This window comes from Dreissena polymorpha, chromosome 10 (assembly GCF_020536995.1).
Source record: "Dreissena polymorpha isolate Duluth1 chromosome 10, UMN_Dpol_1.0, whole genome shotgun sequence".
NCBI lineage: Eukaryota > Metazoa > Mollusca > Bivalvia > Myida > Dreissenidae > Dreissena > Dreissena polymorpha.
In genome coordinates, this window is record NC_068364.1 from 19004229 (window position 1) to 19023487 (window position 19259).

Consider the following 19259-nt stretch of genomic DNA (forward strand, 5'->3'; position numbering starts at 1 on the left):
TTAATACAAGGAGGATCCACGGAAATTACAGTTCAAGAGCGTGTGGCTGATTCTGACATCAAAGTGTTGCGAACGGAGAGCATCGGGACATGTAATGGAATTCGTGTCGACGAAGAGTTTCAGCAATATCTAGAAAAGATACTTGGAAGAGAAACTTTGACAAACTGCAAAAGAAAAGACATCGATGATTATTTTGAAATCATGAGAAGATTTGAAGCCAAACTGCGGACGCCGGTATTTACTTCAAAATTGGAATTGCTGTTACCAACCTCTTTATTAAAGATCGCTAGGGCACTTAACACAAAAGAAGTCGACAACTCTGGAAAACTGCAGATACCCTTTTTGGAAGTCAGTTCCTGGTTTGAAAAGATAACTAAACCTTTGGTAGAAACAATGAAAACACTCGTTAATGAAATCAATGTAAAAGGTGCTGAAACCATATTTCTCGTAGGTTCGTTAGCAGAATCTAAATATATTCAAGACAGGCTAAAAGAAGAACTCCCGAAAATGAGATTGGTATTACCTGAAAATTCAGGGTTAGCTGTTCTGAGAGGAGCCGTATTGTATGGACACGATCCAGGTGAGGGCGTAATTACGGATGTAAAATTTCCAAACACATCAATATATAGGTTCATATTATGATGTTCCTATTTTTGTTTCAAGAAATAACGTATTAGTTATTATTTGTTGTGAAACATTAACAGATTTAAATTTCTATGTATAATGTGTGATAAACATGTGACGTTAGATTCGGATTTTGGCAAAAACATTTGTTTAAGGAACAAATATGTAAGACTATTATATGGACACTTATTTAATATATTGTTTCCATCATTTTATATGTTTACTTAGAAACATTAGGTTGCCAATGCATTTTAACAATGGAATTCATGACTGACTTTTTTAGTGTTTTTTTCTTCAAAAGTCGTCGTGAAAATCATTTATTCAATGTCTCATGCCACTTAAAAAATGAAAAAAATATTCTAAACACGTACAATAATTAAGCATCGACTTTAAAATGCTACTTGAAAGATCTCTATATAAAATCATAAATAATATCATGTTTATGCGCATTTGAATATAAAATGACATATATTGTATACTAGAAAGTACATTTCATAAAATATAAACATACTCAAAAATAATAACAGCTATCCACACAAACCGTTAAAGACTGCAGTCCTCAAAGACGGTTGAGTTCAAATGTTTGAAATTTAAACACTAATCAAAATGTAGTCAATGAAATAAAACGTATTGAAAAAACACACATATTGGATGTATTAAAAATTAAGTTTTTAAATGACTATTTTATACATGAAATAAAGACGCTGAATTAATAGATTATAAGTTTACTTCCCCCACATGCTTGTTTTGAAGTTCCAAGGCGCTGATCTTAACTTTTTGTATTAATATGTTACGTCGTATTGTATGTTATGACCTCTACTGTATATAAATTTAGACACTAGCCTTAAATAAAACAACCAGCGGTTTAAATACAAACATCTTAGGGTAATGTTATATCATTATTTCTTTATATTATACGAAAACACAATTTAAACATCACCAAGAACACGCCCATAGTTGAGATAAACATGCTTCTCTGAATTGTTTAATAAGTCTATAACCATTTATGAAGGCGCAATGTCATATAAACGCTTACAAACACGGTTCAGTTTAAGGTGGTTTAAAAGAAAATCCTAAATTAGGGGTAGTTTTATCTGTTTAAATAGATTTAATTTTCGGCAATCCCCATTTTTATTGTTAACCATATCTTCAATGTCATAACCATGTTACAATGCATTTATATAAATCCTTTAAATGTATCATTTAGATAGTTTTTGTTACCGATTAGCATCGCAGGTAAACACTTTCTGTTTATTTTGGTAGATGTTTTCTTACCTAATTACGCATGTGTTTGTCACAATTCAAAATGAACACAAACCAAAATCACAAAGTCGACGAATCGGAACTCCTTACTTATTTCTTTACCAATTAAATTTTACAAAATAAAAATTTCAGAATATTCGTCAATATTGCAAAATTAAAAGTATCATTTAATGATGTATAGTCTTTTGAAGAATCGCCCATTAAAATTATACTTGTTGCGATAATGTGTAATCCATGTTTCTTGATATATTATGTTTTGATGAGTGTTTAATTTTCACGTATACAATCATCAGGCGTTCATGTGGACTTCCTTGTCGGCTGTCTGTGTTTTTTACAGCAGGAATGACGCAATTTCATGTTTATTATTTTTAACCGTGCTAGAAGAAATTAACAGGCTATTTAATTAACTCATTTTTTTCCGAATATTTTTTCGGAACATTTTCATAACATCTAAATTGTTTTGATCGAATGCCTTTCACATTTACCCGTGTTGGACATATGATTATATATTTATGTCATGAACTATTTTGTGGAGATAGATAGTGCCTGTGTAAGTGTCATTGGGAATAAGTTTTTTTCTTTGGCGGTTCAAAAGATTCGATAAAGATTAATCCAACTTTTCTTTCCTAGATGTGTAGCCTTTTATTTAATTGCGTGAGAGTCATCATACACGTACATCTCCTAAAAACATACAAATTAATGTTAAGTTTGATTAAAAATGTTGATGTTTTTCATTCCGTGGATCCCGTTAATTAAGGTAGATTTGTTTAGTTAAGGGCGTAACATATGTTCAACTGCTACATCATGCTAGTCTTAGTGCGTTTTAACAATGTTTTACAAATTCCCAAATATGAACATATTTCTTGTTGTACATTCTCGACTTCATTCAGCACCATTTATTCCAATATACTTTTAAATGTTATGTTATTAATTATAATACAAGTGTTAGTATTTAATAGTTATAACGGGTTGATAGTGTTCTTTCTTAATTTTCTTTAGGTTTTATAAACATCGTCCAAGTAGTTACTGTTTTTGTTTTGTTATTTGTGTACGACTCACATGAAATGGCAATGTTTGGTTGCAGATCATGGTTACATGACGTCTCTTGTGGTGGCAGCGTTTGATTTCGGCACAACCTATAGCGGATATGCTTATTCATACAGACATAATCCAACAGAAGTGCACACAAATGAGAGCTGGTATACAGGTGGTGCTTCCTCTCAGCTTGTCTCGCTGAAGACTGCAACTTGTGTTCTTCTGGATGATAAAGGAAAGTTCAACTCGTTCGGATTTGAAGCGGAGGACAAATTTGCTGCGCTTACGATGCAAAGAAAAAATGAAGGATGGAGGCTGTTCAGGCGTTTCAAAATGCACCTGCATAACATCAAGGTAATACTAGAGATTTGTTGCAACGATTATTATTTAATGCAAGACAACGTACCGCATGTATTATTTTGATAAGTATACATACTTGTCATACCTTTGCTTGCTACATACAATAATTGATAATCGAAATTGTTACCATTATCAATAACATTTATATATTTTTGGTCTGCTAGCTCCATTTGAACTGCGTTTTACTGTATATGCCTTTACTGTACATGATCATGTATCACCACAATTTTCGAGATTGGTAGTGGTAATCTTCGTACTGGCATTTTCCTATGATATTAGTGCGACAGTTACTGGCAAAAGATGTTTGCTTGAGACATTTACACACGATTACTCTGGAAAAGTGTGAGCTGATTAACTGACAGTAATATGGCTTAAATACCGTTCAATATGACGATACCTGATATATATATTAACAAGCGTTACAGTTACAATTGAAAATAAATATTTACAACGAAAACCAATCCATTTGAATTTTATAATTAACGTCATAAAACATTTGCTATCTAATGTGATGTGTTTGTCATTTGTTTGTAGTATTTTAACCTGTTAAGAGCTATGTATTAGATTATTAGAGGAAACTAGAAGTTTAACGCCCAAGGTTTTAGTCCAGCGCTAATTCCACTCATTGAATATGCATTTGGACCCAGTGGAAAAACTATAATTATCTACTTTAATGGAAAGTGCATTTTTTACTCAAATGCACTGACATGTCCTTTTTATAACTGCATATTACACAAACTGTTAATATGTTTTGCATAGAATTTATCCAGAAATTTGACAATAGAGGATATAGAAGGCAAACCATATCCCGCCATGGATATAATTTCAATGGCGCTAAGATATCTACACAACCATCTCTTGGAAGCCTTTCGTTCGAAAAAACCATCAATCCTGGAGACGGACTTTCAGTACATCATCACCGTGCCGGCAATATGGGATGTTGCGGCCAAACAATTTATGAGGGAGGCTGCCATTAAAGTAAGCCAATGTAATATTATGTTTAACAGCCGCATTTAATTGTAAAGTGAAGTGAATATGGTATCCGCCTAACGACCGGGAGGTCACGGTTTCGTTCTCCATTATATGAGCGACCTTAATATCAAACAAAGACAACTAGACAAGACTCAAGAGCAGTTTAATAAGCCCGAGGTTTCTACTCAATCGAGTTGAAATAAATGTGGCGTTGTGTGTATGTGTGTGTGCGTGTGTGTGTGCGCGTGCGGGTGCGCGTGCTCGTGTGCGTGGTTGTGCGCGTGTGTAGTGTGTAGTGTGTGTGCTTATGGAGATCCATATTCTTTGAATAAAACAAGATCTTGGTTTTACTGATAGGCGGGCATTGATGATCGAAGGCTGGCTTTGGCGTTGGAACCAGAAGCTGCTGCAATATGGTGCGGCGGGTTAGGCATTAAACGTCTGTCGTCAGGGTCAAAATATATAGTGATAGACCTAGGAGGTATACTTTTCTTGTACCTGATGCATGATAAACAAATTGATTGTATTATTACAAATCAGATCATATTCGCATGTACACTACGTCTAGCGCGATTTTTGCCATCCACCACACTTCCACCGTGGACAATTTTTCGTGAGCGTGGAAAATCACCGCAATCTGAAGGTGTTTCCATCATGATAGATCGCGTCGACAGGGGCTGAACACCGCGGGCGTTATCGGGAAATCGATCTCACGGTGGACCACCGCGATCGCGGCCTCGGTGGTTCGCGGTGAAATACAAGTAAATACGAATTAACATGTATATTTCGATATTGCAGACCGTATACTTTTTTAAAAAGTTAAAGAATGTTTTGTTACATTTGTATGTTAATTTGTATACATTGTATCTTGACTATTAACAATCGTCATTATTTTCTATTGTTTACCCTCGTCCCAGAATCATTTGACATGTCGTTCATCGAGCGTGATATACTTTATGTTTTGTTTCTACAGTTCCTGCGTGTTTTTGTTAAAATTTCGGAAATGCTTTCTCGTTTGTGTACGTATAGCTTGCCAATAATTACATATCAATATGTTACGTGTAATTTGATTCTGACTATTTTATTGACTTCCTCCTGTTTATATTTTTACATTATTTGATTCGAATAATAATTCGAAACATCGGCAGTAAGTATTCAATGCAGTGATTTTTTAAGAACATCAGCATGTGAAAAGATCAGGTTTTATGTTATCAAGTGACTATGATCTGTTTTGTTCAATAACAAGTTCATTTCGATACATATTTTAAAAACGTATGGATGTCAACAACAAATTCTCCATTTTATTCGATATAGTAAATTCATGTAGGTATCATATTCTCCATTTTATTCGATATATTAAATGAATGTAGACATCACATTCTCGATCATTATTTCGTAAAAAAACGAGCGTTTTATTCGTATTGTAATACGACACATGTACAATAAATAGACATACATATACATGTATAACAAAATCATCTTTATAACATAATCAGTATTTAAATGCATTTTTATAACATAAATAATAAAAAAACTCGGCAGCGTTGTAACTATGTTCATTATTTTCCGAAAATCATATTCTTGGTCGTATCTAAAATAAAAGAGTCAAACAGTTTAAAAAAAGCTAAATGTGAAATTATGACTCGTTCAATTTACCGCGATTTCTTTACAACACTTCTTAATCGATACTTTATAAATTTCATATACATTGTATTTGCTCAATGCACAACATTATTGTAACACAATAAGTTAATCAATATTAACTATAATATTACGATTTCTTTTATTACGTTATTTTACATACAGTGTATGTTTTAAAATGAACTTGTTATTGAACAAAGAACAGGTATACAAATAGTCACTCACCAACATGACAACTGATCTTTTCGCATGACTATGATATTAAAATATCGCGGAATGTAATACTTACTGCGGATGTCTCGAATTTGTACATGTACAATTATTCGATCCAATACATGTAAAAAAAGAAAAAGGAAATCACAAAAATAGTCTGATATCAAATTACATGTACATGTAACATGTTTGTATGTAATTTTGGCGAGCTATATATGTACACAAACGATCAAGGGTTTTCGAAAGGTTAACAAAAACAAATCTTTAATTAAGAACAACAAGGGAAACTTCAAGCAGAAACAATTGAAATAAAACCTGAAGCATGAAACGCAAACTATACTCATGCTCGATGTATGACATGTCAATGATTCTGTAAAGAGGGCAAACACGAGAGAAAAGAGTTGAACATTCGGTGATTTTATTATGAAGTGCATGTAATACATGTACATACAAAGTTTAACAAAAAATACATGATACGATCTGCAATGTGAATGAACATGTACATGTACATTTCGATATTGCAGACCGTACATTTGTATAATGTTGTTGTTGCACATGTATTTCACCGCGAACCACCTAGACCGTGGTGATCCACCGCGATTGCGGTGGTCCACCGTGAGATCAATTTCCCGATAACGCCGAGACTGACACCGCAATTCGCGACGGCGAAATCATCGTTTTCAACGGTGTATCGTGGTGAGAAAGTAATTGTCCACTCTGGCCTGAATCACGGTGATGCGTTGTGCATGGCAGAAATCACGCTAGACGTAGTGTGCTATGTTATATCAATTAACAATCGTTTACTCAAAAATCAAGCGAACCAGCTACTTGCGTATATGTAATGTCAAATGTTTCTTGTTCTTGTTGATGATACTTTGTAAATTAATGCTAAAAATAAACCAGATAAGTAAAATTGTTTTAATTGCAGGTTTATTATGCAGATTTCTTAAAAATGAACAATAATCTGGTATCACTCTTTACCTCATACAGAATAAAATAGAACAATAATAATGAAAATAGCAAATAAACTGTTTTGTTAACTATATGACTATGCTTCGTTTTGATGACGTCTTCGTTTTAATGCTGCGCTCTGTATAAAAAACTACAAATATACAGAGGTATAAAGTAAAATCAGTATCAGCCTGAGTAAATAATACAATTGTTACATTAGAAATGTCATCGTATGTTTGTTTTCTTATTACTAGTATTCCCACAAAATACAATTTTTCATAAAATCTTCCATTTATCAGGTGGGACGGCAGATATCACGATTTTTCTGAGTTTGTCTGATGATAACATTCGAGTGATACACAAAGCTACTGGAGGAGCGTGGGGAGGTACTTGCGTGGATAATAACTTTTTAGCTTACTTAGACAGAATATTAGGACCTGGTGTTTTAGATGAACTAAGCAGAGAGCGCTTGTATGATTATTACTGTTTGATAAGAGAGTTTGAAACAAAAAAGCGATCCGGGACGTTTTTTTTAAACGCTGGATGTGTTGTCCCAATAACAAGTGCAATGAAGGTTATTGTTAATAAACGACAATCTGATGGTCAGGCGGGTAGTGCCCTCGGGGATTGGTTAGAAATCGAGTCTTGTGAGGTAAAGGCTTGGTTTAAGCAACCTATTTCGAGCCTGATTGAACATGTTAAAGAACTCAGAAAAGACAAGCAGATAAGAGATATTAAAAACATAGTGCTAGTCGGAGGGTTTGCGGAATCGGCGTTTGTTAAAGACAGGTTTAGAAATGAATTTTCCGGACTTACATTGATAGTACCTGACGCGGCAGGTTTGGCAGTTCTTAGAGGAGCCGTTTTGTATGGCCACAATCCTGGTATAGTAAGCTCCCGTGTTATGTCCCACACTTACGGCATAAGTTTATACAATGACTTTGATGGGTCAAAACACCCTCTTGAGAAAAGGATTCTCGTTTATGGTAAATTGAGAGTCGCAAACTGTTTCCAAATTTTTGTCAGAGTGAACGAGTCAATAGCTGTTGTTCACGAGGTAACTCATACCACCATACCAGTAGACAATACCACTGAGACAAGTTTTTGTGTGTATAGAACATTGTCAGAAAACCCGATGTACACTACTGATCCTGGCTGTGAGTTGCTGGGCAAATTGAGAATCAAGAATATTGCAAACGTACCATTACACGACCAGAAACACATTGTTACCTTCATGTTTGGCCACAGCGAGTTGCTCGTTAAGGTGAAGCATACACTTACTGGGGACATTGAGACCCTTACACTTGACTGTCTGCAATAGAGGAGACATACATGTCGTGACAATGTCGCAACCTTGTGTTACGGTATCGTTGTCCTGAACTGCTCTTTAAGTTAAAGCTCGATCGTATTTTAACACCACGATCTTTGTAATAGATTGATAGGAATTTATTTGCATAACCATTTCTTCGGGTTTTCTGTGCATTATGTTTGTAAATATTATATACAAACATGCATATATGTATACATTGCGGTTCGAATAATTGTATGTCTTATGGTAAAATACATGTAACAATATTTCATGCACTCTATGGTTTAAAGAAAAAGAGCATTACAGAGGAATAGTTAACGTATGGCATCTGCAACTAGAAAAAATTGACAGTTTTTACTCATAATTTGCTTATGTTCAAACATTAAGTGCCAAATATATTCTTCATGTCGTATATGTGTATTTTAATAAAAACTGAGCCTTTTTCGAATCGCGGTCGCAGATTTCAAAACCTGAACGCTGACCTCCAGTTCAAGGTCAAGGTGTGACTTGACTATTACGTGTTTTGTTCGATGAGCACTTGCACTGTATATTTGCAAATGTGTTATTTTGCTGTGTATGTTGCATTATATGTCTGTTATGTAAAACATCTTAGTATCAGTATGTGTATTTGTTTAATTCAATTTATTTTTACCTAAAAATGATGATTTATAAGTTATTCCGCATTACATTAAATACCAACACAAATTGACAAATTCTAAAGTATACTTTTCTCATATATTTTTAGCAGGCACCTTATGAATCAGGCGGACATCATCGTAGTGATGTCATAAATTAGTATATGTAACAAATAAGTTAACGATGGAAAATTGCTCCTATTTATCATTTCTTGTTTAGTATATCGTCGCTGTTCTTCGAAAACCAAAGTCAAATTTGGCGCAAATTTTGTTATTTGTTTTTATAAGAACGGCGGGTTCACGGGTCATTCTCTGCGAAAATACTAGATTTCATATCCAATTGGAAGGCAAAGTTATGAGCACGTGAGAAAATCCTGAACACTCATTGGTGCACTAATTGTTTCTGCAAAAACTGCGTAAGTCAATTTTTCCAACTTTTCAATAAACATTTAAAACATATTTTTTGAAGTTTTAAAATATATTAATTTAGATAGTCTTAGTCAAAATGGGCATACTTTTTATTCATGAAAATATAAAAGCCTGTAGTTGTCATTTTAATTCTAAAAATGGACTTACGCAGTTTTCTCTTTAATATTTGGATCTTTTTTTAGACTATCTAAATTATTATATTTTAAAAATGTTTTTTTGCCTATTGAAAAGTTGTAAAAATTTACATACGTGGTTTTTGAAGAAAAGCGACGATATACTAGTATGAACAGTAATCGACATTTATTAGAACTATACGACAATAAACAACAAATTACAATTTAAAACAATCCTCTTTGAGAAAGCATGTTTTTAGACTGGGCTATTTTAGCTAGAGAGTTCTGTAGACTTTCAGAGATGAAGATTTAAAGATAATTTTAAACACGTTTTTATTGTTCGTCAGTAGTTTAAGTTATGAGCACGTTTTATAGAATGTATGTACTAACCGCAATTCTATTCATGTTTTATGTTTACGCCTGTGTTAAGTATTTTCACGATATATGATTCAATTATAATACCCAGCATTGTCCAAAAAGGCCATTTTTGAGTTAATGTAGTAGATTACATAATTGAAAATTATGTTTTCTCCTATTAAAATGACCATTTTTTATATTTATTTTCTTCACATCCGAACATGGGTGTAATCCCATTTTATATCATTATTTTTCTTTCAATGTTTTATATACAAGCAATGCTAAAAAAAAATCAATTGTTAAAACTGAAATAGCTTCCGAACACATTTATTCATAACATGGGCATATTATTATACAAATAAAGTCCTTGTTTGTATGCTTATTGATTAAAGGTTTCTAGGATTACGGTATATTTAATTTTAGTTTTTAAAGTATATACTATGTATTATGTTTGCAAGTAACTATATACTCTATGATGTGTATACATGTATTTATATTGGGTTTTTAAACATTATGGTTATTTCAACCAGGTTTTCAGCGAAGTTAAAAATCATCGTTAATAGATTGTATAAAGGCGGATTGGATAAAACAGGTGAATTTTTGTCTGGTCGAAAACTTTAATTTTCATATTAATCTGACTGTGTCTTTATAACACGCTTACCTTTAGATAGGCTCTTGATTGTATTTGGCGAAACACGGATCGAGGTAAAGATCATCGCGACTTAAATTATAACAAAACACCTTTTCCTGTAAATAACTTGAGATAAGACTCTGGTGTTCCACTGACACTTGTATTATTGGTAGCGTATATGCAGACGGTACTAGTGCTTTGCCTTTAAGGCCACATGGTCTCAATGTCACTGTTACCAGAAAGTAAAGAATAGCGCCCGCTCTATCATTTGAGATGAGCTGGAGGTACTGCTCTAGAACTCCGTGTGCTGGTAGCTTAAATATATACTTACCCTTTATTGGAAAAGTAGTTTACAGCCAGTCGGGAGAAGGTTAAGGTCACTTTTATCAAAAAAATAAAAAAAGGTTTACACTCAATAACTTGATTTTGAAAGGACTTAATGCTCTGACACTTTGGTTTCATAATGCCAATATGCAAACATAACTTGTGAATACGATTGATACAAGTCGGATACAGGTAATTGTTACTTAAAACATGAATGATTTTAACTCAATTACTAGAGCTTGGATGAAGACAAAACATTAAACATTGTTTGTTATTATAATATATACAGAAGTAACCTGTGATTATATTTTTAGCCAGTTGTTAAAGGTTTAGATCAATTTAATCAAAAAGTAGCAAACGACAGTTTCAAGTACATAACTTGACTTCAAATTGAGGTATTTCACGAAACCTTCGTTCGTAGGTACCATACATTCAACCTAGCTCTTTATCGCATTCATGTTGTGCCAGTCGGATCAAAATTAACGTTTCTAAAACGGAAAAACGTTTCCCGCTCAATACAATAGTTGTTGAGTTAGGTATTGCGAAGAAATTGTGTACCGAGCCTGGGATTATTGTTTACATGTAGAGACTCTCAAACGGCCCACTCTGATATTGAACGATTCCTGAAAGTTATATTATTTTTTATAAAAGAATTTATTCTCATGGAGCAAGAATTTTTATAAATCTTTCTAATTAAATTAATAAGTAAAGCTTTGAAAACCTGGATTCATGTCACTGTTATAGTTTTTGTTTTGGATTGTGTTTGGTTCTTTATGTATGGTTTGTTCTGTTTTGTAAAGGCAATTTGTTACTTGCCGTTAATAGAGAAATGTTTGACTGTTTGGACCGGTGATACCGTTGTTATTGGTAGGATGCTGGTCTAGGAATCTGAGGTTTCTTGTTTAGAATCCCGCTTAAACTTCTGATTTTTTTTTCTTGTCACAACATTAATACCACGCTTGCTCCTTTTCTACTAGGTGCATACACGGGTTACCGTGTATGAGGGAAATAAGTCAATGTGCCGTGCTTGCATACTGCGCAAAATGTAAACAGAATATTCCCGTGATGGGGAGGGTGTTTAATTGTTAAAGTTGGCTGAAGAAGAGTTTAGTATCAGAATCAGACTATAAACCGTATAATTTAGCCTGTTAACCTTTATCGTATATAATTGTGCGGTTGCATTGTATTTGAACAGTATTGAATAGACAACACAGAATATGTGAACATGTGTGATAGAACATTGACGTGTTGTAATTTTTATCAATATATGTATACTTTTGTTTAAAGTTCTTACTATATAATGTTTTTGCAACCGAATGCATACGTCTATGTGCCTGATTACAGCTGAAAAGCCTCAACGCGTTTTACATTTTTATGAGTAAGATGTCGACTCAAACGAAACCGACACAAACAGTATTAAGGAAATATTGTTTATAAAATCTAAACTCACGGAAAGCGCCATCTTTGATCGAATATTATTGCTTTCATGTTATGACTGCATAATTGTTAGAACAGCATGCGCCATGTAGATTACTATTTAACTTCTGGTTTAATTTTTGGTGTTTTATACATTATAAATACGCATATCGTGCACTCAATTGCTTTAAACGACATGTACTTGTTGCGTTGCATTGCCACGCTCCTGACATTGTACTACACGTATATTATTTCGGATTCTAAACGCTTACTAACAAAAAGAGGGTTAAGCATTTACATTCTCTGTGTTAAATTCTGAGATTTGCACTATTGGCGTTTTTGTTCATTGTTTCATACAATATTAAAATTGGTGTCTTAATTTGCATATGCAAATGCCGATTGCGTTGCATACGGAAAAAATCAAATAAGTACACGCAAGTGCTGCTCGGCTATGTTTTCTGGACTTTAAAAGATTGATAGTGTAGATGCTGTGTAGAATACACGCAGGCATACAAACGATGCAGACTGTCGAAAAATTGAAGTAGGATATTGCAATGTTGTATTGTATTGTCATATTGCATGTTTATAGACAAGGCTAATCTGTGAAAGTGTGAATGTTTTTGTATCATGATAATCAGTTTGTGTTACGGCTGTTCTTGATTTGTTATGGTTGAAGCAATAAAACAATTAAATTTATTCTTCTTCAATTTCAGCTTGTGCCGTTCCAAATTTCCGTTTTTAAAAAGGAACAAGTTTTAAACATTACACGCATATACAATACACATAGAAAATTGCGAATTAATCGACGCTTCAACACAACGTGAAGTTTTGAATAGAGGGCACATGTCCTTAACAACACAGACGTGATCTTTGAAATAGTTTAATAATCATTTGGGTCATCGCCTATGGATCGATTTAAAAATCGAGACTTTTATGTACGATGGTAATTACGCAATACCAAGATACTACAATGATATAAACGAACATTGAGATAACACAATAGTAGATACTACTACAGTACAATAACGAAAATGCGATAACATTGCTTGTTTTCACTATCGAAGCGTCGATTTGTTAGCATTTTAATGTGATGTGGTGTTATTGAGTTTTAATAACGAATCTGCAACGCAATTATCATTGTAAGTACGTGTTGTGACCATCGAACTGGCATTATCGCTCTGTTGAGTTAACATTATCGTACTGTCGCGCCATCACCATCGTACTTTGGCATAAACAGTTTTGTATTTTCAACTATTGATGCTTTCGCGCATGTAAGTTTACTGAATAATTATTATCATTTTAGTAATTCATATCTATTGTGCATGCACATTGAAAGGCAAAAGTACGATATTGATTACTAGATTGATTGAATGATAGGTCGCTAAAAGACGTCATCTTCAACATTTCACGGAATGAATCCATGGTGATTTGTTGACATCGAAGATAAAATATCCCATCGCTCTGTCGAGTTAACATGATCGTACTGTCGCGACATCATCGTCGTACTTTGGCATGAACAGTTAGCTAGAATCAACTTTTGATGCTTTCGCGCATTATCATTTTCTTAACAATTATTATTATTTATGAAATTCATATTTTTGTGCATGCACATCGAAAGGCGAAAGTACGAACTTGATAACTAGATTGAGTGAATGATAGGTCGCTAAAAGACGTCATCTAAACCATTTCACTGAATGACTAGATGGTCATTTGTTCACAATGAAGATGAAATATCCCATCATGCCATTGTCTATTATACTAAGTGATTCCGAACCGTTTTGCACAATAGAACGGGTAAGTTTGATCTCCCAGTGGCGACCAGTTGCATGGTGATTTGTATACTACTTACACTATATTATTTCATAAATAATACCCACAAATGTAACGTCAAGTTTTTAAATAATAAAACATACAATTGCCAGAGCAAATGTAAAACACGATTTAAAGTAGTAACCCATAGGAATACAAAATATCGTACACAAATAATACAATGTTTTATTACAAATGTCATGACATTTTGGGGTTCACATATTCCGACTTCTTCAGAACGGTCGTCCCGACATTAATTTATATATATTCAATAAATGAGTACAACTCGTGGTGATAAAAAGATACGTTCATCACGTTAGCATTTCTAAACGTTTGTAGGTAATGACAGAAACGGAATCTTATGTACAAAGAATTTCTTTAACAAAACTTCCCATGTAGTTCACGCTGTTTATTTGTCGTTGGAAACGCCAGAGCATATCGCGTTTAATGATCGGTGATTACTAAAATGTGCTCATAATTATGTAACTTTGGAATTTTCTTATTTTAAAACGTCTTTGCAAACTATTTCCACTGATGTTGACGTTGCAACTTTTACGAGAAAATTAAATTGAACTGGTGTTTAACCTCCTATGCATCGGGCGCAATTTATGACCTTGCCTTTTTTTAAACTTAAAGTTCTGGCCAAAATAATCCCTGTTTGAATAATAACAATATCCGATCACGTCCGTGGTGGCAGAGGTTATCATGTTGGCTAAGACACACTACGTCACGTTATGTTTCTGACAAAACTAATTGCCGAATAATTCTTCGCCGTTGATAGTGCTAATAGATAGGTTAGCATCACCTACCATTCTACCAAATAATTTCAACTGGTTTCTGTTTAGGGGACATCTTCACCTGTATCTTCACATCCCTAATTGACCCCATCGATTAGAGCAGGTTACTCACTTTTTTATGGTATTGAGAGTTACTTGCTCTATAAGAAGCACCATGCCAGTACGATCGTCTGCCTCCATATGAACCTCTGTTTCCGGAGTAATCTCTCCCTTGTGGAAATGTTCTCCTATATTCGGTTGTTGGTCTACTTTCTGCTGTATTTTCAGGTTACTCTTTAATGTATTTCGATATTTTGTCTCCTTAGGTAGTGCATGTAGTTTTTTTGCATACTATGTAACTTTTCTGTTTGTTCATTCAATATGCTGATCTATTTGCTTTCTATGTATCTGTTTGTGTTTTTCTTGTCTGTGTTGTGATACGTTAAGACACTTCTGGGAGCAGTCTTCAACGCAGAAATTCTGAAGTAGTTCCACTACTTTGTTCTCACTTTTTAATCATTCTTTGTTCTTGTATTTCACCCTTTTGTATAGTTCTTTGGATCATTTCACTCCTTCTTTCCCAAGACGTGATGACTTAATATTTATCAAGTCTGGCTTGATTTAACTTATCTATCACACTCTGTCCGCTGTTAATATCGCCAAACGTGCTTTTTATGGTTTAAAATATGTCTTCCAAAGTTGGTGTCGGTTTAAATGTCAATTAAACCTTCCATGGTTTTACGAATATCGGATTGTTATCGTAATGTGTCAGTTTGTCTTTCCTATAAATATGGAACGGAAACACAACTTCAAATATCTTGTTTTCATTGTGTTGGGTCATTATGCTGGGTCCATACATTTAGGAACACTTGGTCTGAATATAAATGTTTGATTATGTGACACTCTCAGTTCCGTATTTCTTTAACATATGTGTCGGTTAATTTGATTTCCGGTTCTATTGTATCGTCTAATGACGTAATTGTGCACTGTTTTACCATCATATCATGTTGCAATTCTTGTGTTGTCCATTTTAATTTCCATATGCTGTCTTCGTCTGTTTCCTTTAAGTTTCTGGCGATAATTGTTGTTCCTTCATTTGTGTGGTTTCTTTCCGATGAAGTTCTTCTTTTCAGTTCATCTGTTGAAGCTTCTTTGCCTTTATAAAGGGCTATTTAAGCATCATCATCATCATCATCACTAGTAATACTTTTATCATGTTCACAATTTTGTGCATATTCACTGTCGTGCGCGTATGATAATGCAAGTAGTTTAGTACTGCACCACGCTTCCTCTTTAACCATTCTGTCCTCAGAATCGGCATGTATTTAGAATGATCTATATTTTTATTCCACCTACTAAGTTTGTCGTTTATTGAAGCCATGTCACTTTCATAACTGTTTCCCATGGTAGCAATCAGCCTCTTATCCTAACGTACCCACAACATCATAATCATAGTAAAGTGCAGTCCTCATATCATGGTCAAGCTCTCTACATTTGTGCTGTAATATTTTTTTCAAATGTTTGTATTCTAATGATTTTTATGTTAAAAATCAATTACATCATTCACATCGCTATGCTGGTTGGTTTTGGTTTTATTGTCCCATCTTATTAATAAATTTCTATGTTGCCGAAGTTCACGAATCTTTGTGTCTCGTTCCTTTATTTTATTCAGAATTTCAATGACCTGCAGATTTTTTAATTCTTGTTAATTTAATGCGTGTCGTTCTTTCTGTTTCCCCCTTCTTTTTGTCCTTTATTCTTGCTCCGTATGTTCAACTACTTCTGATTTCACCCACACTCAAGTCAACGCTAAATACTGATTATTAAACTGATCAGAAATATATGTAGTAGTATTCGCTTTATTTTACTTCTCTGTGAAATATTATTCGCACTTAACTGTACAAATCAAATCATTCAACACTTATTCATTTGACGTAAATATCACTTTCAATTCAATTATTCACAATACAAACTCAATAATATTCATCATGTGTCTATTTTACCGCAGTAGTGTGCACATTAAATGTCCATTTTGTTTTATGCCATTCACTCAATAAATTCATCAACCGTCAAATCATCAGTCCAGTACTTCCGTTTTACAACAGCTGCCGTTCTTATCAACTGTAAATGATTCACTACAATCAAACACTAAATCGCTAACGTCAATAGAAACATATAAACCTATTTCAATTTTTTACACCTATGCATAATATTATACCTTACGTGTTATATTAAAGAAATACTATTTTTCTGCCATGGTTTGTTGTACAATAACCCACAATAAAGTAAAGATGCGTAGGAATTAAATCATGAGTGCGAAGTACGATTGATTTGATAACACGCATCTTTACTCCTCACTGTGGGTTATTCGACAACAAACCATCATAGAAAAATATTGTTTCGATTCTAACACGATTCTGATTGATTTGGTTCAAGCTTTTTGGCGTGAACTATATTTTCAATACTCCGCGCTTCTACAAAGTTCACTATTTAGTGACGTCATTGAATTGTACAAACATATGACGTCATTTTCATTCATAAATATTTTGCAAACACGTCACTTTCATTGAGAACAACAATCGTAGAAACTAAATGGCGTCACGTTTATTGATGCTACTGAAAAGCTGACATGCTATAAATGTGTTCTTAATTACGTTTCTTATCAAATAACTTTCTTTGCAGGCGTGGTTAGGCCACTTATCACCAAATATACCTTTGTTGTTTCATTACATTTATATGCATGCTTCATTTATTACATTTCTTTTAGTGCGAGTTTTAGCATGTGCATTTTACTGCAATATTTTCTTTATTTATTCTGAACTATTTTCGAAACAAAGCTCCGCCCATAATTTATTGCAGAATAACCCACACTTGATTTCTTTCTTTGTCTAAAGAAAACAAGTCGCGTGCCGTGTTGGATAAATAACATAAAACGAATAATGGTGCACATTAATGCACATATCTCATACTAAAAATGTTGTAAAGTATTATTATTTATTTTATCAACCTGTTGATGTAATGATAATTTATTTTATAAACAATTACTGTAGCGTTTTTGTTAAAATGTTATCAAAATGTTTATGTTTTAGTTTTATCAAACTCGATACGAAAACAAATGTTAATAAATGTTAACGATGTATTATTTTTTTTTAAATTTAATTAATTTAATTAATATGAAAAAATTGATGAATTAATCTTAAGTATAATAAGTATAGGATATTAGACGTGTCACTGTTCAATACGAATATATATATATATATATATATATATATATATATATATATATATATATATATATATATATATATATATATATATATATATATAGACGAGCACATTCAATATGACATCAAACTGTGTGCAAGTCCAAATATATCACGTATTGTGCAGTTTATACGTCTAATAAGCTTTTTAATTTACATCCCTTTAATCTCTTTGCGTAATTTTAATGCCGCACTATTCATGCATAATCGTTATTAGCAGCACGATAACCTGTGAAACTTATTTACATACAAAACGCTTCCTATAACACAGACGCTTTAATTGCACCTATGATGGTCAACACAAGCGCCTGTGTGATTCGATTATTGAACATTCAGATATTTTTTCTCGATAACGTGCTTATTGCACTTGTACTCAACTGTCCAATATGGAGAAATACAGACTTTTTGAATCCAATACCGGAATACATATCACGTGGTACATATAAATAATGCCTATTGGATGAATTTATTGGATATAGACTAATGAAATAATGTATGTGCATTTATAAAACAATTGAACAATATAATTCAATTTTACTATTTTCATAATACACTCTCAAACACGTAAAACCATACACATGAAAAATCACACATTGACTGAATTTTATTATATCATACAACTCAATCACTACATGTACTTAATCGATTCAGCTATTTCTGTGACGTTATTCAGTTTACTTATCAACGTCTTGCGCAATTTTCCGTAATGACATTGATCGTATTAACTGAGCGAATGCAGTTCATTACATGGTGAATAAGGCAATTCGTTTCCATCCTAATATTGTCAATTTCTCCATATAATAATGCGTGCTCAAAATATAACAAAGTCATAGATTAACTCAAATCCAATTTAATTTATATTTCAATGTCTTTATGCATAATCAAGTCCTCCAAATATACAACAATTGTACGTTCATAAATCTGTCCGTATATGACTTATCAAATACCGTAAATAACTACACAAAACATAAGTTCCTCAGTACATAAGTCTTTAGTAACATTTCCTTTAATGTCCAATTAAAATAATAATTTCAGTTAACACAGTAAATAAAAAAAGCTAAGTCTAAAACCATTTTCCGAGTCTGTCTATCCTGGTTTCTAAACATCTTTAAATACCAAATGTTGCGGAAATACAGTC

General features: G+C 33.3%; 1 protein-coding gene across 1 annotated transcript in view; it reads left to right on the forward strand.

The window, feature by feature from the left end:
• The window catches only part of LOC127847872 (heat shock 70 kDa protein 12B-like), a 13673-nt gene extending 4432 nt beyond the window's left edge, over positions 1-9241 (forward strand). Inside the window, exons 5-9 of the mRNA XM_052380084.1 lie at positions 11-580; positions 2972-3276; positions 4042-4260; positions 4612-4735; positions 7359-9241. Coding sequence (XP_052236044.1) covers positions 11-580; positions 2972-3276; positions 4042-4260; positions 4612-4735; positions 7359-8380 — 2240 coding nt within the window. The 3' untranslated portion in view covers positions 8381-9241. The remainder of the gene's footprint in view (positions 1-10; positions 581-2971; positions 3277-4041; positions 4261-4611; positions 4736-7358) is intronic.
• The last annotated feature ends 10018 nt before the right edge of the window (positions 9242-19259 follow it).